Source organism: Myxocyprinus asiaticus, chromosome 12, assembly GCF_019703515.2.
Source record: "Myxocyprinus asiaticus isolate MX2 ecotype Aquarium Trade chromosome 12, UBuf_Myxa_2, whole genome shotgun sequence".
NCBI classification, from domain to species: Eukaryota; Metazoa; Chordata; class Actinopteri; order Cypriniformes; family Catostomidae; genus Myxocyprinus; species Myxocyprinus asiaticus.
The window spans coordinates 38949991-38972805 of NC_059355.1; the positions used below are offsets into that span (position 1 = coordinate 38949991).

At 40.2% G+C, this 22815-nt stretch overlaps 1 protein-coding gene across 2 annotated transcripts in view; it reads left to right on the top strand.

Annotated features, from left to right (window-relative positions):
- LOC127449216 (caM kinase-like vesicle-associated protein) overlaps positions 1–22815 on the top strand; it is a 53888-nt gene that overhangs the window by 20270 nt on the left and 10803 nt on the right. For both annotated transcript variants that reach the window (XM_051712493.1, XM_051712492.1), the window contains exon 2: positions 15080–15187. In XM_051712493.1, the coding sequence (XP_051568453.1) occupies positions 15093–15187 (95 nt within the window). In that variant the 5' untranslated portion in view covers positions 15080–15092. The remainder of the gene's footprint in view (positions 1–15079; positions 15188–22815) is intronic.

Consider the following 22815-nt stretch of genomic DNA (forward strand, 5'->3'; position numbering starts at 1 on the left):
ATTTAAGAAGCTTCTTGAGCTCAAACAAGATTTAGTGCTCTTTCTGTAATTATTATCCAGAATTATAACTTTCATTTCGTGTGGGCATATAAGGAACAGTGCCTTTGTTTGCTCATAGCTTAAAAGCAGAATAATTGTGCAACAAATAAGTGTTTTTATTTATGATTTTTTTTGTTTTATGTGCTTACCTTGACTCTAAATTATTTAGGTTTATTTTCCATTGACAAAAAACTCGAGAAAATCTCACTTACCGCTCCAAAATATGTGTCTTTAATAAATAGCCATACTCTTAATGTTTCAACTCATGTAAGAGTCTACCTCTGAACATTAAGATAAACTTTGTGATGTTAATTTCAACAAAACATCCTGACATCAAGAAACTGACATCACAAAGTTTGTCTTAATGTTCTGAGGAAGACTCTTACATGTGTCGAAACATTAACAGTATGGTTATTTATCAAAGACATTTTTTGGAGCAGTAAGTAAGTGTGCAAGATTTTCTCTGTTCTTTGGTTATACTCAGCACCTTACGAAATTTTGCTGTGGTGTGCGTGTACTTTTATGAACATTATTTTCCACTTACCCCTATTGTTCCTAATAAGCCCACTGAGCATATCACCCATTGAACCACATATTAAACAGAATTAATTGTCAACTCTACATACTGAATCTATTTTCATTGCAGGGAGAAAATTATAAGGACTGCAGATTCAGAAATGAAATATTTCATTTACTGGTTATGATGTTTGAGGTGTAAAAAATATCAAAATTGAGGTTTATTTAGTAAAATGTGAAGCATTTAATTTTTTTAAGTATAGTGGGCTTATTAAGAACACATGTGGGCTTAAATGGTACACATGTTCCTTATAAGCCCACTCCGGATGTTTCACATTTGCAGTTAAATAAAGTAACTTAATTTTGTCAGTTTATGACAAAACATAACATGAGTGTTGAGACTTTATTGGAAGGTTTTCGTGCATCCACGAGCCTGCAACGCCAGACGCGTATTTATGCACGTTGGTGGAGGAATGGCTTAAAACGACCTTAGAATCATTATAGACAGGGTTGGGGAGTAACTGAATACATGTAACGGGATTACGTATTTAAAATACAAAATACAAGTAACTGTATTCCACTACAGTTACAATTTAAATCATTGGTATTCAGAATACAGTTACATTCAAAAAGTATTTTGATTACTGAAGAGATTACTTTGCATTTTATTGTCATTTGTTTCATTTAATATTTAGTCCTTTCAGATGGAAAACATTTATACATATAAATGATGCGATCCAAAGTGCATTTGAACAGCGGTGAAACACTTTCTTATGATGTGTTACATTCATACGAGCAGACAGAGAAGTAAGTTTGCTTCAAGCAAGTTTGGAGCAGAAGAAATAGAAATAAACCTTGTGTAAATTGTCAGCTTTACGCTAAGCTAAAATGCTATTTCTAGCCATTTTACATGCACGCTACCAGGCACGATCATATTTTTTATTAAGAAAATTCATGTTAGATCATAATTCCTTTTTTCTAGTAAGACCTTTGATACAAGGCCAAAAATCATTCTTGATAATAATTTTGTATTGTTTTCCTGTAAAAATATCTAAAAATCCTTAAAACAAGATCAATTTGAATTATCTTGTTTTAGAAACAACACTGCATAAGATATTTAGGTTTTTCAGAGAATGTGTTTTTAACATGTGTATATTGTCTTACTGTACTGGCAGAGTTTTTATAGTCAAAACAAATGAAAAAATCTACCAGTGCTGAAGAAGTAATCCAAAGTATTTAGAATATGTTACTGACCTTGAGTAATCTAACGAAATACGTTACAAATTAAATTTTACAGCATGTATTCTGTAATCTGTAGTGGAATACATTTAAAAAGTAACCCTCCCAACCCTGATTATAGATGGGTTATTCATGTTCCCCTTGTCATGTGTGTGTTTACTGGGGGCTTTTGAAGGGCTCTGGGGGTAAAATTTACTAAAACATCTGAACATTTACAACAAACTCACCTAAATCTCATGGGGGTTACAATTCTTACCTCTGGTTTTATTCATATACTCCCATATTTCAGTCACTTGTTTCTCAGCAAGACATGATGCAATCATGTGCTGACTTACAGTACATTTATGTTTTTGTTCTTGGCAGATACCTTTTACAAAGACTTTAACAGGTAGTTGAAGGGCAGTTCACCCAAAAATTAAATTTCTATTATTACTCACCTCCAAGCCTTTATGAATTTCTCTCTTCTGTGAAACACAAAAGGAGATGTTAGGCAGAATGTTAGTTCCAGTCACCATGCACCGTGTACATTCCCCTTACATTCTCCCTAACATCTCCTTTTGAGTTTCACAGTAGAAAGAATATCATATACGTTTGCAAGTGATGACAGAAATACTATCACTAAGAGTACAAGTCAATACTCACCAGTTACATTAAAATGGTCGTTTAATGTTGACAAAATGCATTGAAAATGTTAACAGATGAAATCCTGAGAGAGAACCTTGCTTATATTATATGAATTTTAAAGATAGAAAAGGGTGTATTTTATTAAAGGGTGTAAATTATTAATATACAGGGCCTGAAATTCGGCGTGGGTATTGCGCATTTGAATCATTCCCGCAAGTTCTGCGTTCATAGCGTGGGAAATTCTCGCAAACTTTTGTTCACTTTACAATGCAGTTGCGAATGATTAAACCAATAGATGCAGATGAACAAATCAAATCAATAAACTTGTTTTTGTATCAAACTGTAATTCCAGAATATGGGCGAATACATCTGCTCTATCTCTCCCTTTCTCTTTTGTGCAGCTGTCAGCAGCACATTGAGCGCTTGTTGAGTTTAGTGTCAGCGTGCGCCACATAGTGAGGGAACGTTTTGTCGCATAGTTACTGAACTTAAGATATTACAGGTGTATAAACCTTTCTAAACCTATTAATTCGACATGCAAATGGTGTTATACTGCGTCTCCATTATTGAGCGATGCGATAAAACCATCGCTCCTGTTTATAATTAACAAAGGTGTTAACATTACAAGCGCGTGATGTTGGAGCAATCTGTAGTTTTGACGCCTTTCATATCTTGGTGCTCCATCATTAGTCATAATGCAGTACATTTGACAAGAAAGGCAGAAATAGCAAAAATGCTTTGTGTACCAGCTGCATGGTGAAGAGAGACAAACGTGTTACATCTCTCATCTCCATCTCTCCAGTGTTCCATCCAGGGGCGGAAATTAACGAAATTTAAAATATTGGGGCAGAAAATGCCCCCGCACAGAGTTCCTGTTGTTTTATTAATAACATCTGATATAGTTCCAATCACATACATCGTGATCTTCATTGGAATTTTCGCTGAACTTTATTTGTTTTGTGCCTTCCGTTGTGCTGATGTTGCAGAGTCAGTGGCAGATGCTCGCGCCATATATGCGCACAGATGGGCACTCTGCTTCTCATGCTCCGCATCAGTTCGGTGTCACGGTCACGCGCTAAATTACGTGACCGTTCGTACCATTTATTCAAAATATACTGTCCTGATGAGTAATACTGTCACTCCCTATGTTATATCCTACTTCCCTGCACATCCGCTCATCTCACTTACACATTTATTTGTTTGTTTGAAAAGCCTCCTCACCAGCTAGAAGCCAAAAGTGCGGGAGGAATGGATGTTAGGCTATATATTTATTAAGTTAATCAGGTCTGAGAGAACACAAATTAGGCTATAATGTAACCAAATGCTCCAATATTAACAAAAATAATATGATGTGAAATAAAAAACATTATTAAATGATACAATAATAATTTGACATTAACCACTTTATTTTTATTTTTGCATTGTTTTATTCAATTGGCATGGTTAAATATGCAGAAATGCTGTCATCTCCTCCATGTCGGTACATTAGTTTTGTAGGCTATGTTAATTTAATAGCCAAAATATTTGCAAATATGTGAATGAGAAAAATTTTGTTTCAGTAACAGTGCACATATGCAATGTACAGATTGTGTTATTTTTAAAAGTTTGAAACATTCCATTTTTTTAATTGAATTAAAAAATATGAGCTGTGTAAGGGGGGAATTCCCCCCCATTTGCAGGCCCTGATTATAGAAACTCAAGCATTCAGCGAGGTGCACAAGAGAGGGAGAGAGGGATGTGAAAGAGCTGATTTACTTGCGCAGATTCTGGAATTACAGTATACAGTATGCTTGTACACTGTCACTGATTACATACATTTTAAGTATTTAAAATTAATATTGTATGTTTTAAAATAGTACTGTCAGTCACTGATTACATGTTTCTAAACTATTCTGTTCAAAAATATGTGTATGCTTATCCAGTAAAATAATATTTGCCATAGTATAAAATTACTGGTGAAATCAGACATTACATTTGGCATTATCAGAAGGACAATAGAATATCAGGATCCTTAGCATTATTATACATTATATTCAGCATTATATACAGTTTAATTTTGTACAATCATCTGTAAACGCAGTGCAGATTCACTCTCGCTCTGAAAAGTCTCATCATGGTGCTTATTCATGCGCTTACATGAGGAGGAGAAATCATCTGAAACACTTTAAAAACCGACACACTTTGATCTCTGAGACATCAGTGTGATATCCATGAAAGCTGCATAATAGATTACATTGAAACTGAAATCGTAGTATGATGTTTTATGTAGTATGATATAGTATGATGTGTGAAATGGTGTCGTAATCAGACAAGGTTTTTAAGTTGAATATTAGATGGAGGTTTTAATGAGTAAAACGGACCTCCCTAACCTAAAACTTTACCTAAACCTAACCAATTGTGTTCAAAAAGCAAATGAGAGGTGAACAAAACAGACATCCTTACTCGTTAACAACACCCAAACCTAACGTAATAGTGTCTTAAAAGCAAATGCGACATGAAAAGCACATTTTCTAAAGCAACCATGTCATTTCGTGTCGCTTCTATGATGCTGTCGTCTCACTTGCCAGCTTGCATGCTTGACTGGGCTTAAACCGCCGTAATCCAAGTCCTAAGGCCAACACTCTATTAGGTGAGCTACTGCGGAGGTTAATCACATTGGAATAAGTCTGTAATACAGCTGTTAAAAGTATTGTTTTTTAATTGATGCGTTACAGTAAAGTAGTGTGAGTAACAGAGCAAAAAATATGTGTTTATAATGTCATAATCAACCTACGTGATTGTGTGAAAGTGATTAAAACACACAGTTGTTGTAGCACCTCTAGTGTTAATTTTACCAGGAAACTACGGGGAAATGAAGAAAATGGCACATAAAGTCAGTTAGCAAAAATGTAGTTCATAATGTTCATTCTAGTTGCAGATGAAACACCAAGGCCTACTTTCCACAATCCAGTCAATTCATGATGGATGAAATCAATCTCACCCTATATTTGTTTCTTGTTAAATGTCCTGTTTCTTCTTGGAAATAAGTAACATTACCAAGTAAAATGGGTTGCCTTTTCATGTCGACCTGAACAGTTCTTTGTTTTGTTTTTCTTGTAATGATTGTACTAATATATTTCTTTGTACCTCTGTTGTGATTGGGCACTTTCCAGTGATGTCTTTACTTTTCCATCTTTTCCACCTAGAGACACTGACAAGGAACATCTAAATGCAATATAACCTGGTTACAGAGAATGAATCCAAACAAAACAAAAGAAATAAAAAGAAAATCAGATACAGAGGGGAAATGGCTTATATTCTATGCCATAAACAAACATATCTAGTCAACGCAGTTAAACAAAACTTTGTATGCAAAATGTTAGAATGTGCGCTAAATACATCATTCTCTTGTTGTTGCTTTGTGTTCATCTTCTGTTCTCCAAATTGAGCAGTCTTTAAACTGCTTTTCTTATTTCATTACCATGCATGTATTGGCCTTCTAAAGTCTGTGGCTACTGCAATGATAGGGGCCAATGGGAGATTAATTAGAGACCTTGGTGCTCCTTTGACGAGCAAAGCAGCCTCTCTCTCAGCCTGTAAATTATGTAATGCCTCTTTTAGTGTGGATATCAGGTATGGCCTTTTTTGTTGTCAATACTCTGGTGCTGGGTGGTAATGATGCTTCAGTCTGCTCTCCTGCCTTTTTTGCTCTATTCTGGGAGAGTGGAGGAGAGAAAATAGGATGTTTTTTCTGTACTGTAACATCAAACAAAAGTTTCAGAGTAAGTTCAAGCCCGGCAGAGTTCAGAGTCATGAAGTGCATGTCAACTATTGTGCCGGTTTTTGTTATGGTTCTTTGTGTATGTTGTAAGCTTAAAGCCTCTGTAGACAAACCCCTTGTCACATTATCTGGTGGAGCTTCAGTGAGATTGAGGACTGTCACAGTTTTTGGCAAACTGGTATGTCAGGACTGAGCAGTGGGGGCAATTATATTGTTTAATGACACTAGCCTGAGATGTAATTGCTTGTTTGTGTGAGGCCCTTTTTTGTTTGTTTCAGCATATTATACTGCAGTATAATGGCTATGCTTCCAGCTCTCAAAAAAGTGACATTTTCAGAAAAAAAGGGCTTTTTGCAAATGGGGTAAATAAATTGGCCACAGTTTTTAAAGTCTATAGGCTGATCTTTGAGGATTAGATTAATGGAGTATCACATAACTGCTGCTAATGCTGCTTTAAATCAAAAGGTACTATTTGACCTATTTACATTCTATTTAGAAAGATACATTCCTGGTCTTCTTGTACTACAAGTTTCATTGGTGCACATTATTCCAAAAAAAAATAATTTTTCATACAGAATGTTTTTTTTGTCTGCTAAAATAAGTCTCTGCTTTGTGAATTTCCAAACTGAACATAAGCATGTAAATACAACCTCTGAAAGACACTCATCATTGTTTACGTGATCGTGATTACTTCCTGGTTTCCATGGGACCAGAACCTGTGTCTCAGAGGGTACAGAACATGCACAGCACGTTATCAGTAGCGCCAGATGGAAAGGAAAACACATTAGAATTGATATAAACATGTCTGATAGGAGATGTTGCTTGTCTGTAATTTGCCAGAATGGGGTCGATTTCAGGGTACCTGAACATTTGGAGGCAATATGTAAATTTCCTGTGTGATCATGTTGGAAGCGCAAAAGGGATGTGACGTCAAAGGCACAACGCAGTAATTTTTGGGGGTATGAAGAACATTGGGGCAGAACTAACAAAAATTAAGGTGTTAAAAAAAAACACACACACACACACACACACACACACACACATTTCCTGTGAGACCATATTACAAATCTGCCTCTAACAACTTTCCTTTTTTGGCTGACATCACGAATCCATGATATTTTTAAACCACTCTCCTCCAACCACCTGTTAGACAGTCTGGTCTCATGAACATTATGTGACTGCGGCAACAGTTTTGCAAAGCCTTATTAGGGGAGGTGACCCTATTAAGTCCACATAACATTACTGTTTTATTTTGAAATATAAAAAAGACAGAAAGCAAGTGAAAAACATGTTTTTTCAGAGGAAATGCATATATTTGTTGGTCTCGTTTTAGTTTTTTACTTGGAGCCAATCAAATGTTTCGTTCTTGAGTTTAGAATGTTTTGAAGAGAGATTCATATTTGATTTAATACTCACTATATTGGAAGGCTGTTGACATTTCTATAAGAAAACATGTCAATCTTAGATTTGGGTGTGCTTATTTGGGTCTCTTCCCCTACACGTTTGGCTGCAGTTTCACAGTGAACTGTTCAGCGGGGGGTGCCAAAAGTGAAATGGTGTCGTAATTAGACTAGGCTTTTAAGGTGAATGTTAGATGAAGGTTTTAATGAGTAAAATGTACCTCCCTAATCAAAAACTTTAATTTAAACCTAACCAATAGTCAGGGGCGGGTTTATGATTTCTGAGGCCCCAAGCAACCGACCAAGGGGCCCCATTTTGAAAATGTTTGCTTAAACAATTTAATAAAATGTATTTTAAATCATAATTTTAAATTCATCCTATCAACCATTGTAGCCAAGTGCATTAAAAATGTTTAATGAAATAAAAATCTAATTAAAGTTAATTAATGCATGTTTTCCAGTTTTTCCACAATACAGTGATTAAAAAAACGATATTTACCTACATATTTTTACAAAAAATTATTATTTTTTTGTGCAAAACCTACTACTTCACCCAGTAACATTTTGCAATTTAGTTGTTATTTATTAATATTATTAACCAACAATTCTTTATTGTTGTCCAGTTTGTCATTATAATATGATTCAGCATTTTTATTACTTTGAGGATTTGTTGTATACAATAGTAATATATTCCTGTCTTATTTACTTTACTTTCACCTGGAGTTTATATTCTGATGCTGAGGCTGTATTTTATGTATGCATCTTAGGCAACGTTCGTATTGTAACAATAAACATACAAATCACGGCAGCCCCTCAGAACACTAGAGCAGAAGGGAAAAAAACCCATTGCAGTTTATCAAGCGCTGAAACTTTGCTTGTTGCAGAACAATCTGGAATAATGTTAAACATTGTAACAGTCCCCTCTTTGCAACCTGAACTTGTTCAGAACATTAAATCTTTGTGACACCTGTGCTAAAAAAAACAAAAAAACAATCTAGACACAGTGCAATGACTGAAACAGAACGCAGGTGTCTCGGCATGCATTTTTGAAACCTGAAGCTCTTATTAACTTGACACTGTGTCTAAAAATGTGCCAGTCCTCCGTGAGACACTGAAGGAACAGCGAGACGCGGTGCAGCAGTTATGGATGTTCGGCCAGCACGTTTACACAGGAAAACAATGGAAAAACAGAGCAGATGCAGGCAAAAACACGTTCGGTGTAAACGGCCCCTAACTCATCCGTTCAAGTGTGTCTGTGAGTGAGAGCATGTGCGCGAAACAAGTTCGGACAGCCTATATAGGCCTATATTTTTTTTCATAAATTACAAACCCGAACCCTACTTAAAAAACTCACCTGTCCCGACCATGGCGGCTTCTAACGTGAACCGCTCTAAAAGAGCGCTGACAACAGTGTATTCGCGCATGCACCCAGAACATCATGTCACCCCCAATCGTTTTTTTGCAGAGCTTTCCTACCAGGGCGGAGCCCCCCCCCCCCGCCGGTTAAAACCGCTACTGCCAATAATGATCTAATATCAAATGAAAGACACAAAACAGACATCCTTACCCTCAACCAACACCTAAACCTAACCGAAAGTGTCCAAAAACAAAATGAGAAGCACATTTTCTGGCGCAACCATGTCATCTTGTTGTGCTTCATCATCCCACATAAGCTTGCACGCTTGACTGGTCTTGAACCTGCATACTTCAGTCCAAAGTCCAACACTCTATGCGGTGAGCCACCGTGGAAGCTAATCATGTTGGAAAAAGTGTGTAAATGTTGGTGTCAAGTGTTAAAATGCATAGTTTTTCAAATTATGTGTTGTATTAAAAGTGTTTCCATTTCATAACAGCATTGTGAGTAAAAGTGTGAATAATAAGTGATAAGTAATAAGTAATAATAAAATAAGTGTTTATAAAGTCATAATCAGCCATTGTACTCGTGATTTGTGTTAAAGTGAATAAAACGCACCGTGTTTGTAGCACCTAGTGTTAATTTTTAACAGGAAACTGCAATGAAATGTAGAATTCGGCATGTAAAAGTCGGTTTGCCAAAATGTAGGCTAGTTATATAAATGTTAATTCAGTGAGACTAGATTCGGTCATAGACCATCAGAGACCACTTTTCACAGTTCAGTCCATTTCCAATGGATAAAAACAAGTTTCACCTTAATTTTTTCCCCCTGCTTTATGCAGAAATAGCCTTCAGCAGATTCAGTACATTGGGTTACAAACATAGTTTTATGGTGACTTAAAGGGAATTCAATGCAGCAGGGGTTTGAAGGCTTTTGGGCTATGCATGTGTTTCATTTAGATTGCACTGCTCTTTTGCTCTCCTTTGCTTATTTCGCTAGTTAATTTTACAGTAATGTAAAAGCTGCAGGGGTTATTACCCAAAAAAAGTATTCCAAAATAAGTGCCGATTAGTTCAAGAAGCACTAACATAAAAAGAAAATGCTACGCCATTAAGCTCTCATAGGACAGCTATTCGTGTCTATTTTTGTAACTTCCAAACCATAGCCATGTTTTATGTTTTTTCCTGGAATCCAAAGTTAAAAATCAACTGCAACACAATCAGGAATAATCATCATAAGTGCTGCAACATCTAATCAATAATATCGCTAATTATCGATAATGAAAATCATCGACAACTAATTGAATTATCGATTAGTTATTTAGATAGATATTTGTGGTGAGCACAGAGAAGCTCTGTCGGTGACGTCATTTTACAGCCCAGTGAAAATGTGTTGCATGATAACACATTTGAAAAGCAACGGAGATAAGTCGAAGCGAAAAAGTGAGAGCATTTTATAAACGCTTCAAAGAAGATCATATAAGCATACAGTGTAATGTGGACCGGTTGCTGCATCAGGTGCGTTGACAGTTTGATTGTGCTTTTAGATGCACTTAAGAGTTGTTTCTCTCCAGTGCATAACTTACATGATATTTTCTGTGTTTTATAATGGATATGCACATCAAAATCAGGCACGCATTTCCATCATGCGAAATGATTTGTCTTTACCATAAGCGAGTCTTTCTTAAACTTCACTAAGCAAGCGAGAAAGGGAGTGGCATCATTTTGATGAAACTGTGCTTTGTGGTTTAGTAACCTTGAAACATCATACTGTACCTTGATTTCAGTTTCAATGTAATCAACTGTGCAGCTTTCATGGATGTCTGATGTCTCAGAGGTCCAAGTGTGCCGTTTGTTTAAGTGTTTTTGATTATTTCTCATCATGATTTAAGCGCATGTTTTAAAGTGAGCACTGGGATCAGACTTTTCTGCAAGAGAGTGAATCTGCACTGCGTTTACATTTGATTGTACAATATTAAACTGTATAAAATGCTGAATATAATGTATAATAATGCTAAGGGTCCTGATATTTGATAGTCCAACTGGTAATGCCAAATGTAATGTCTGATTTCACCAGTAAATGTATTGAGTAATTTTTTTTTAAATAATAGTTTAGGAACATATAATCAGTGACAATACTATTTTAAAACTCACAGTATTAATTTAATATATTTAAATTGTAAATAATCAGTGACAGTGTACAGTGTACAAGCATATGTTTCTAACATAATGATGTATTTTTCAGCTGGGCAGAATTATTAATATTTCTATTCTGGTGTCTCCATTGCCTTCTGCTGTTTTAGTCCCACTCCATCCCTGATAGATAATTTTACTCTTTAATGAACAGCACCTTTTTTAAATAGTAAATGTAGTACGTAAATGAAAGGAACTAGTAACACTTGTATATGTCCTGAAAGATTAATTAAAAAGAAAAATTAAACTTAACTTTTCATGATTCAGACTTTGTGCAAAGTTTTGTGAGAGTATAGAATCTTGAATTCAGGACCGTAAATCGAAACAAATCCTTATGCCCTTTAACATTTCTGTTAAAAAAATAATAATAAAATGAAAAACGCAATAAAGATAAAAGTGGATGACTCCCGCTCAACCATCAGACCAAAACACGAGAGAACACGGAGTATAAATTCAACATTAATTTATTAAATACAAAAAATATTTTGAAAGCAAGATGGGAAAGGACTACAGGGTGGTCCCTGGTTTATTCATGTATAAATATTCCCAGATTGAAAATCTGGCACTGCATTGGCACACTGTTGTATTACAATCAGCGTGCTGTCAACTGTGCACCAGTATCAATACAGCCGGCAACGTTTTGTCCATAATATAGCATTTGCACGCATGATACATTGTTTCTTGCTATTATACATTGTTACATTTATGCAGCTGCAGATGCGGCTTCTGTGGAAAGATGGACGGCTCACGATAAGCATTTGGTGAGTCACGTCCACATCAGAACCTTGCAGAATGGTGAACTTTTGAGAAGTAGCAGATATTAACGACAATAATATGAACAGGTAAAATATGGGAGAAAGTACTGCAAAGACTGAAAGAGGGAAAAGGAGTTGAAGAAGATCAGAGTCCAAACGATGACAGAAAAACGTGTAAATATCTACTGTAAAATTTGGTGTTTATAGACTTATGGGTGGCTAGTTCAGTGTGACACGTATTGTAACAAACAGCCATTTGAATATCTATGTATCACTTTAAAAAACAAACATATTATACAAAGTGATTAAAATAATAATAATAAAAAAAAAAAACAATAAAAAAACAATAAAAAACAAAGCATGAGTAAAAGAATCAAAAGCACCCAAAAATAATATTGTTGATAATAAAAGTGATAGAAAATACAAATAATAAATAGGCCTAAATATGGAAATGTGCAAGTAAGCCTAGTTAAAATCATTAATATACTATATTGTTGTCACATGACATCACTATTTTGTTTAATTTCTGCAAGTGGCATCCAGTTATCATCTCGAAAATAAATATGGTTTATTTGCATTTCTTATCTAATTTTGTGTAAAAAATATATGATTCTTTGCCAGTCCAATCAAATAGTGGGTTAAGAAGAAAAAGGTAATGTTATTAAAATATTGTAGTTGACAACAAACTGCCTTCTGTTTGCATTCTACCTTCCATAAAAATAAAAAATAAAACTTCACTCCAATTCCACATCTAACAAAAAATGAAAAAATCTAGTTATTTAGATTCACTTAGATGTTAATAGTGGAGCTGTAGAGGTTCAGATAAGATAATAATGACTTATCACACGTAATTCTTCCGATTGTGCCTTGCCTTAAAAACATGTATTCTAAAAGTATTCTGAATATGTTATTTTTTATGTGATAAAAAATATTGTATCATTTTGTATCAGAATGCAATACTGAATACATTTAAGAAAGAGTATCTAGTATTCATCCCAGAATACTTTCTTTAAGTATCTTACAACCCTGGTGATTTATTCCACACCCAATATTTGCTTTCCATTATCAAACAATTTAAAGGGATAGTTCACCAAAAAATGAAAATAATTATTTGTCATTATTTATTCACCCCAATTTTGTTCCGAACCCAGATGACTTTCATTCTGTCATGGAACAGAAAAGAAGATTTACCCTCAGTCACCATTCACTTTTATTGTAAGGAAGAATGGTGACTGAGACTAACATTTTGCCTAACATCTCCTTTTGTGTCTTTGTCCAGTGACAGAATTTTAAGTGAACTTTCTCTTTAAGACTGTTGAAAGAATGCCAATTATTTGTCTGTTGTTATTAGTTTCACTTCCAATCCCTGCGGTCTATTCCTGTTGTACGCTTAAAGAGCTTTCATACATAAGTATGATTCAGTTGAAAGATTCTGAATATTTCAGAGTTATACTGTACTTCCTGCCAAAAGTGAAAATTTTCACTTTTGGAATAAATTGTAGGCATTACTCATGTGTGGTTATGAGTCTGTCAAATCCCCCACTCCCCCCCCACTTCTCTGTCACTTTCTCTTGCTCTCAGTTAAATGAGAATTTATTCCTCCTCTTTGAGTTCTGACTTAGATTGAGAGAAGCAAGCAGGGTCATGGAGATGACTCCCAGCTCATTGAAAGAAAGAAAAAAGAAGCAAACTGCGTACATTTTAATTGTTAGTGAATGGCAATTAAATATGTGCACTGCAAGGGTGGATGGAAGGCAATATTCTCCTAGTCATTAAACTGTATTATGCACAGAGAGGAAGACATTTGCTGTTGGTAATATTGAACATATGGGGCACATCAGGATTAGACTCATTCATGCAGGTTTGTTTTGTTTTATGCTTTTAGACAGAATGGGAACTTTTTAATAGTCTAACATTATACAAGGTTGTATTGCTGTTCTCTGGAAGTGATAGAGCATCCCTCACCATTTGTGCTTTAGACATGAATGATACCTCAAATGACAGTTTACGGTGGAGAGGTGTACTACAGTATTACTACTGTTATGACAGTATTTCTACAGTGTACTACTACTTTGTTATTTTGCTAAGCATTCAATTTCATAATATTCACCTGGCAAACCATGAAAGGAATCCCATTTACATTGAAGGAGGGACCAGAGCCATATATAGGGATCAGAATATCACAGAGAATTTTGTGATAACCAGTGTAGGGTAGATTACTTTTGAAATGTAATCCGATACTGATTACAAATTACAATCATTATGATTATGATTATTTTATGCTAAAATTGTGATAGCATAATCTTTTATATTATGCTTTTTAGGTAATAAAATCTGATTACTCTTGGATTACTAATTGCATGTTTTCAAAAATGTGATAATTTCAAATGTATTTGAAATGTAAGTACCAAATGTATTAAGTTAACACTTTCATTAAACATTAGTAATAAGCAAGAACAAGTCCTGCACACTGCTTTTACTTGCAAAAAAAAAAAAAAAAACATAAAAATGTATTGCTAAAATGTTTTGATCATGCAACCTTTGTCAGGCATTTCTGTTTAATATTAAATTTAGGAGCATAATCAATATATTGTGCACTAGTTATTCCGTTGGCTGATTTGTAATATATAAAAAATTTGAATAATGTAATCAATTAAAAAAATATCTGTAATCTAAAAAACACACATTATAAAAAGTAATGTCCAAAACGGGGTCCAAAACTTCCAAGATCCAAAAAGAACATAAAAGAAGTATAAAGACAATCCATATGACTCTAGCGGTTTAATCCATGATGTCTTCTGAAGCAGTCCGTTCAGGAGATAGCTGATGTCAAGAATTATAATGAAAAAGGAGTTATACTTTGGTCTGAAAACCGATCGGATCGACCAATGGATTACCTTATGCTGACTTTATATCCTTTTTGGAACTTGGAAGTTTTGGACCCTACCAACTTGCAATGTACGGATATAAATACATAATACAGAAAGCCATAATGATACGAGTTTGAGACGTCATACTAGTTAGTAAATTATGAGAGAATTATCATTTTGGGGTGAACTAGTTCTGTGTGTAAAATGTAGCAAAGGACGGATTCATTCCATGCTGTTAAATAATTAAACATTTACAGCAATTACAATCCTAGCATTTTACTTATTAATTTAAATATATTACAGCTAACTGTTTTGTGTTTGGTTTTAAGGGCAGGAGCAGCCATGCCGTTTGGCTGTTTGACTCTGGGAGCGAAGAAGGATTACAACAGTCCTTCTGAGGTCACTGATAAATATGACCTGGGACAGGTAGTGAAATCGTAAGTATAAATATATGATTCCCTCTACCTCTCATTTTTAGCCTATTAAATAGGGTGACCAGATTTTTTTAAGTCTTAAACTGGGACACTTGGGATGGGGGATCATAACAATTGCATTTTGTTTTTATTTGGAACTTCTCGGAAGAAGCTATTTAACATAACAGATACTCACATACTGTATATTCCACAAAAAAAATTTACACACATGATCCTGTTCAAAATTTTACATTCCATTGGTTCTTAAAATGGTGTTGCTTTCTCGATGATTAATGACTGTTTGTGTAATCATTGTTCATGAGTCCCTGCTTTGTCCTGAGCACTGAAGCTGCCCACTTTTCTTAAGAAAAATCCACCAACTACAGTACATTCTTTGGATTCCCAGCATCTTCTGCACGTTAGAGTTCTTCCCAATCCCAGTGGTGGCTATATGATATTGACATCCAGCTTTTGACACTCAGGACAATTGATGGACACATACACAACTATTACAAAAAGTGCAAACATTCATTGATGCTCAAGAAGGCAGCACAAGAAGAACCAAGGAGATGCAATCTTTTGAACAGGATTATTTGTGTATATAAGAGTAAATGTAGCTTTTGAAAGGTACCACGTAAAATATATAATATTTTATCTCTTATATTTACTGTATATAAATTCTGAAAGGGGTGTGAAAACTTATAAAACAAAAGGGGTATGCAGACTTCTGCACTTAACTGTATATAGTTTGTGAAAATCTATATTTTATTTAATATTTTGTTTTTCATGATTTAAGCACATTTTGGCTTTTTTTAATGTACAAATTCCATGTAGCTTATTCTATCCAAATTATGTCATATTGCATGTGTAATTATGAAATTACTTGTCATGTCAGGTACACATTTTGACAAAAAATTTACAACATTGGAACCTAAAATTAAAAATGTTTCGCTGTCTGAATGTGACATTGTCTGATTTACCTCCGTGCTCGTGGGGAAATGAAAATTCACAGTGACTGAAAACAACTCGCTTAAATTTTCACATATTGTGTGAAGAAATAGGTCGGCTTCTTTCAGCTCGTTGTTGAAAACACTTTTTTTATTTGTGCATTTCTAACTTGCGCTGACTGACAGGATGAGAAAGAGTGCGGGCGCCAAGCGCACAACATCATTACCTTAGTAACCAGATACATTTCAGCTGATTTGCTGAAGACTAGAATGAAAGTATCGTCAAATCAATGTGCTACGCAACGAAATTGCATCTCTTCCCTGCAAACAATACCAGAGACAATGGCGAGAAGGACAATGAGGATATTTAATTTAAGAAGAAAAAAATCAGTGACCCTACCAGCTGAAACGGGACATAAATACATTTTTTACTGTCAAGTCATTTTTATTTGTATAGCGCTTTTCACAACACGCATCGTTTCAAAGCAGCTTTACAGAAAATCATGCATTAACAGAAAATGAAACTGTAATATCTATGAAGTCTTAGAGTCATCATTTTGTAATTGAAAATTGTGTATAAAAATAAATAATTAAATAATTGTATTTAGAACCCCCATGTCACAGTCCGTCTCCCTCATTTTCTTCAAGGACTCTTGCTGCTCATCATCATCCTCACATGTATTCCATTCCCTCATTTAGTTCTTTTTGTATAAATACACTCTAATTTTGCCCATTCCTCTGTCAGTCCTTGAAGTGTTACGTTGTGTTGTTAATTTGTGATGTTAAGCTTTCCCTATCTGTCACTCACTCGACGTTGGTGTCGATGTAGTGACACTAGGGTCACTCTTGGGAGCCCGAGACACCTCTGGTCTTTGATAAAAGGCCAATGAAAATTGGCGAGTGGTATTTGCATGCCACTCCCCCGAACATACGGGTATAAAAGGAGCTGGTATGCAACCACTCATTCAGATTTTCTCTTTGGAGCCGAACGGTCATGCTCATTGAGCTGAATACTACTGTTCATTCACCTCTGCTGGATCTGACGGTGCATTTCAGCGGCTTCTCCGCCCTCTGCACTGGTGCACTGCAGAGAACGCCCCTGGGCGCTTCGGCAGAAAAACTAGAGAGTATATTTTCTGAAAGAGCATTTTTCCCCTCTAAAAGAGTATATATTTCTCTAAAAGATCGGCACACACGGAACGTCTTTTTAAAGATGCTTTTCCGATTGTGTGTTATTCCTGGTTGTGCTCGTTATCTCTCGCCTTCTAACGGTCACGATCACTGTCTTTCGTGTCTGGGCACTGCTCACGCGGAGACAGTGTTCGTGGATGGTCATGTTCTCATTACGAGAATATGTCCATGGCAACGTTGTGGTCGCGGCTCGCCTTCGTAAGAAAGCGAGCCACCCCAGAGGCTCCCGCCTCGGTCCTTTTACCCACGGGTTTGAGGCCAGCGCGGCTAGCGCTGGGGGCGATTTGGGGACCCCAATGGGACCGCCTCCGCCGGGTATCCCCCCGCGGACCTCCCATTCCCCAGCACGCTCGTCTGCCTCAGTCGGGCTTCCGGGTGAGTCCGCCGGCTCGTCTCACGGCGAGTTCAACCTCTTATTCGGAGCCCGCGAAAGTGATGAGCTCTCGAGCGCAGCATCGGAGAGCGGGCTTGTCCAGTCGGAAGCCTCAGCTGGGCTTCTCCCTTTGGGGTCGATCGCCCAGTCACAGGCTGACGCGGAGATGACGACATGCTTTCCCGGGCAGCCGCGAGCATCGGTTAGAGTGGATTCACCGCTCTTCCCTGAACCCTCGCGGCTCGGTGATTGGTTCCTGGGCTCGCAGCGCCACTCAAAGCCACGCCCCGCCCCCGTTCCTTTCTTCCCGGAAGTGCATGAAGAGCTGACAAGGTCGCGGGAGGCACTTTTTACTGCCCGGTCCCGATCTTTTCAGCTTCCCCGCTCTCACTACCCTCGATGGTGGGGTGGCCAAGGGTTATTCGGCAATCCCCCGGTGCCCAAAGCCCCCGTCCAAGGCCTGTAGGTTTACGTCATCTCTGATGGCCAAGGCCTACGGTGCCGCTGGACAAGCCGCCTCCGCCCTGCACGCCATGGCTCTCCTGCAAGTCCGCCAAGGCGCTAAAGGAACTGCACGAGGGTAGTTCCACCCCGGGATTGATGCAGGAACTGCGCTCAGCGACCGACCTCACTCTCCGAGTGACGGAGGTCACGGTGTGGTCTCTTGGGCGGACGATGGCCACACTAGGACGCATGGTTTGTGCCTTCCAATCCGTCACGAGGGCTGGTCCGGACCGTCCGACTCGGCTGCGCGATTCACTTCGCCGGGCATCTGCCCAGGTTCAGCGGTGTCCACTTCACCTTGGTGAAAGACGAAAACGCTGCTACCTTGCGCGGAGATCGCTACCCTCCTATGGAAAGACGCGACAGAACCTGTCCCTCCAGCCGAGATGAAGAAAGGGTTTTACAGCCCCTACTTCATTGTACCGAAAAAAGGCGGTGGGTTGCGGCCAATCTTGGACCTGCGAGTACTGAACCGGGCTTTACACAGACGCCCGTTCAAGATGCTGACGCAAAGACACATTATAGCGAGCGTCCGGCATCAAGATTGGTTCGCGGTGATAGACCTGAAGGATGCGTACTTTCACGTCTCGATCCTTCCTCGACACAGACCCTTCCTGCGGTTCGCGTTTGAGGGTCAGGCGTATCAGTACAAAGTCCTCCCTTTCGGCCTGTCCCTGTCTCCTCGCGTCTTTATGAAGATCGCAGAGGCTGCCCTTGCCCCGTTAAGGGAGGTGGGCATTCGCATTCTCAACTATCTCGACGACTGGCTAATCTTAGCTCACTCTCGAGACGTGTTGTGTGCACACAGGGACCAGGTGCTCTCACACCTCAGCCGACTAGGGCTTCGGGTCGACTGGGAAAAGAGCAAGCTCCTCCCGGTTCAGAGCATCTCTTTTCTCGGTTTGGAGTTGGACTCAGTCTCCTTGACGGCGCGCCTTACGAACGATCGCGCCCAGTCGGTGCTGGCCTGTTTGAAGGCGTTCAAACAGAAAACAGCGGTTCCACTGAAACTTTTTCAGAGGCTCCTGGGGCATATGGCATCCTCGGCGTTGGCCACCCCGCTCGGGTTGATGCATATGAGGCCGCTTCAGCACTGGCTCCACACTTGAGTCCCGAGACGGGCATGGCGCCACGGGACACCGCGTGGCCATTATGTCGGTCTGTCACGGTCTTTTCAGCCCTTGGACCGACCTCTCGTTTCTACGAGCAGGTGTTCCCCTAGAACTGGTCTCCAGGCACGTCGTGGTCACGACAGACGCCTCCAAAACAGGCTGGGGCACTGTTTGCAACGGGCACGCAGCCGCCGGCCTCTGGACGGGTCCGCGGCTGCATTGGCACATCAACTGCCTCGAGTTACTGGCAATTCTGCTCGCCCTGCGGAGGTTCCGGCCGTTGATCCAGGGCAAGCACGTGCTAGTTCGGATGGGCAGCATGGTAGCGGTAGCATATGTTAACCGCCAAGGCGGTCTGCGCTCCCGCTGTATGTCACAACTCGCCCGCCGTCTCCTCCAACGGAGTCAGCAGCACCTCAAGTCGCTGCGAGCCACTCACATCCCGGGCAACCTCAACACTACGGCGGACGCACCGTCACAACAGGTTACCCTCAAGGGAGAGTGGAGACTCCACCTTCAGGTGGTCCAGCTGATTTGGAGTTGATTCGACAGGCACAGGTGCACCTGTTCGCCTCCCAAGAATCCTCCCCACTGCCCGCTGTGGTACGCCCTGACCGAGGCCTTCCTCGGCATAGACGCGCTGGCACACAGCTGGTCCCCTGGCATTCGCAAATATGCGTTTTCCCCCAGTGAGCCTGCTTGCACAGACCCTGTGGAAGGTCAGGGAGGACGAGGAGAAGGTCGTCCTGGTAAGCACCCTACTGGCCCGCGTAGACGTGGTGCTCGGACCTCACGCTCCTCGCGACAGCTCCCCCCGGGCAAATTCCCCTGAGGAAGGACCTTCTTTCTCAGGGAAGGGGCACCATCCGGCACCCACGCCCAGACCTCTGGAATCTCCATGTCTGGCCCCTGGACGGGACGCGGAAGACCTAAGCTGTCTCCCACCTGCGATGGTAGACACGTTCACTCAGGCTAAGTGGCGTCTGTTCGCTAAGTGGTGTTCTTCCCATCGGGAAGACCCCCAGAGATGCGCAGTCAGATTAGTGCTTTCCTTCCTGCAAGAGAGGTTGGAAGGGAGGCTGTCCCCTTCCACCTTGAAGGTGTACATTGCTGCCATAGCAGCACACCATGACGCAGTCGACGGTAAGTCCTTAGGGAAGCATGATCTGATCATCAGGTTCCTAAGAGGCACCAGGAGGCTGAATCCCTCCAGGCCGCGCCTCATTCCCTCATCGGACCTCTGTAGTTCTTCAGGGTCTACAGAGAGCCCCCTTTGAGCTTTGCAGTCAGCCGAGCTTAAGGCACTCTCCTTGAAGACTGCCCTCCTGACTGCGCTCACTTCCATCAAGAGGGTAGGTGACCTGCAAGCGTTCTCTGTCAGCGAAACGTGCCTGGAGTTCAGTCCGGGCTATTCTCACGTGATCCTGAGACCCCGACCGGGCTATGTGCCCAAAGTTCCCACCACTCCTTTTAGGGACCAGGTGGTGAACCTGCAAGCACTGCCCCAGGAGGAGGCAGACCCAGCCCTGTCGTTGCTGTGTCCGGTGCACGCTTTACGCATCTATTTGGATCGCACGCAGAGCTTTAGAATCTCTGAGCAGCTCTTTGTCTGCTTTGGTGCACAGCGGAAAGGAAGCGCTGTCTCCAAGCAGAGGATCGCCCACTGGCTCATTGACGCCATAACTATGGCATATCTCGCCCAAAACATGCCGCCCCCGTTAGGGCTACGAGCCCATTCTACCCATGGTGTAGCGGCTTCTTGGGCCCTGGCCAGAGGTGCCTCTCTAACAGACATTTGCAGAGCAGCGGGCTGGGCAACACCCAACACTTTTGCAAGGTTCTACAACCTCCAGGTGGAACCGGTTTCGTCCCAGGTAGTGGCACGCAACACAAGCGGATAAGCCCGGGATAGCTGGCCGGGTGTATCGCTTGCACATAACGCCTTCCACCTCCTTTTGAGCTGAAGACGTGCGCTGTTAATTCCCAGTAGTGTTCACAAAAGTTGTTCCCTGGTTGACTTCCTCCGAGCCCTGTGGCAGTCGAGTTTTCGGAGAGACTCGCTGCCGGCCCAGTACATGCGCTAACTAAGAGCCCGGTTCTGGGGTAGGTGCTCCGCATGTGGCGGTTCCCTGTAAGGCTAACCCCATGCGATCTATATCTTCCGCTAATTCATTCCCTGTTGGCAAACTGCGTCTTCCTTGGGCAGAGCCCCTCTGCCCCAGTCTCCATGTTGTAGTAACTCCTCCCCCCATTGGGCAGGATCTACCTTGAAGGCTCGCCACATGGTTGGAAAGACCATGTGATGTATTCTTCCACTTAAATATCCCCCCTCTCTTTGGGCGAGGTGTGGTCTCCGCGGTGTCCTCCCCTTGGGAGGGACACTCCCCGACTAGACCTGGCGGCCCAGTCGGATAATCCCCCTTCTTTTTTAGGGAGTGGAAAAAGAGAAGGGGGAAAGAGGCCACGACTGGGTTAAGCCTGTCTCTATCTTTGGGTAGTCGACTTGTCCCCAAAAAGGGCCGTTCGACACTCATAACTGTATTGGGGGAGGCTACGTGTCGACCTGGTGTGCTGGCTATGAGGCACACAGCAAGTCTGCCCACCGCACACTGCCAGTTCACGTAACACCGTTCAGCCTTGTGGCGTTTTGTATAGGGACCCCTAGTGTCACTACATCGACACCAACGTCGAGTGAGTGACAGATAGGGAAGGTCATGGTTACTGGTGTAACCTCCGTTCCCTGATGGAGGGAACGAGACGTTGGTCCCTCCTGCCACAACGCTGAACTACCCGCTGAAATGGCCGGACCTTATATCAGCTCCTCAGCGTAAAACCTGAATGAGTGGTTGCATACCAGCTCCTTTTATACCCGTATGTTCGGGGGAGTGGCATGCAAATACCACTCGCCAATTTTCATTGGCCTTTTATCAAAGACCAGAGGTGTCTCGGGCTCCCAAGAGTGACCCTAGTGTCACTACATCGACACCAACGTCTCATTCCCTCCATCAGGGAACGGAGGTTACACCAGTAACCATGACGTTATAGTTTGTTTAATGGAGAAAAATAACCTTGGCAGAAACCAGGCTCACTGTGGGAGCCAGTTCCCCTCTGGCTAAACAGCATGAATATAATGCCAATATTAGTTATTTGTGTGCAGTGCAAGTCATGGTTTAAAATTTGTAAACTAAGTAAGTGTTAAGGGCCAGTGTTTAAACAACAATTTTGAATAAACTGTAAGGTTAATAACTAATGTCTTTGAAGTCCATCCTGGATTAACTGCAGAAGATCACATAGACACATTGTCCTATGTTAGTTGGCTGATGAAGGCTTTTTTTGGCAATTAATTGATAGTCTATGTATTCCATTTCAAGAGTTTATTCCATCAGTAAACAAAGGTGATGCAGGCAGAGATCAATGAGGTGCATTGCAGTTCAACTGGCAGGACATTTCGGAGAGGTTCGGTGGGGTCCATCCTAAGTTTAAGGTTCAGGCAGTGCCATATGAAGTATCTGATGTCTTACAGTT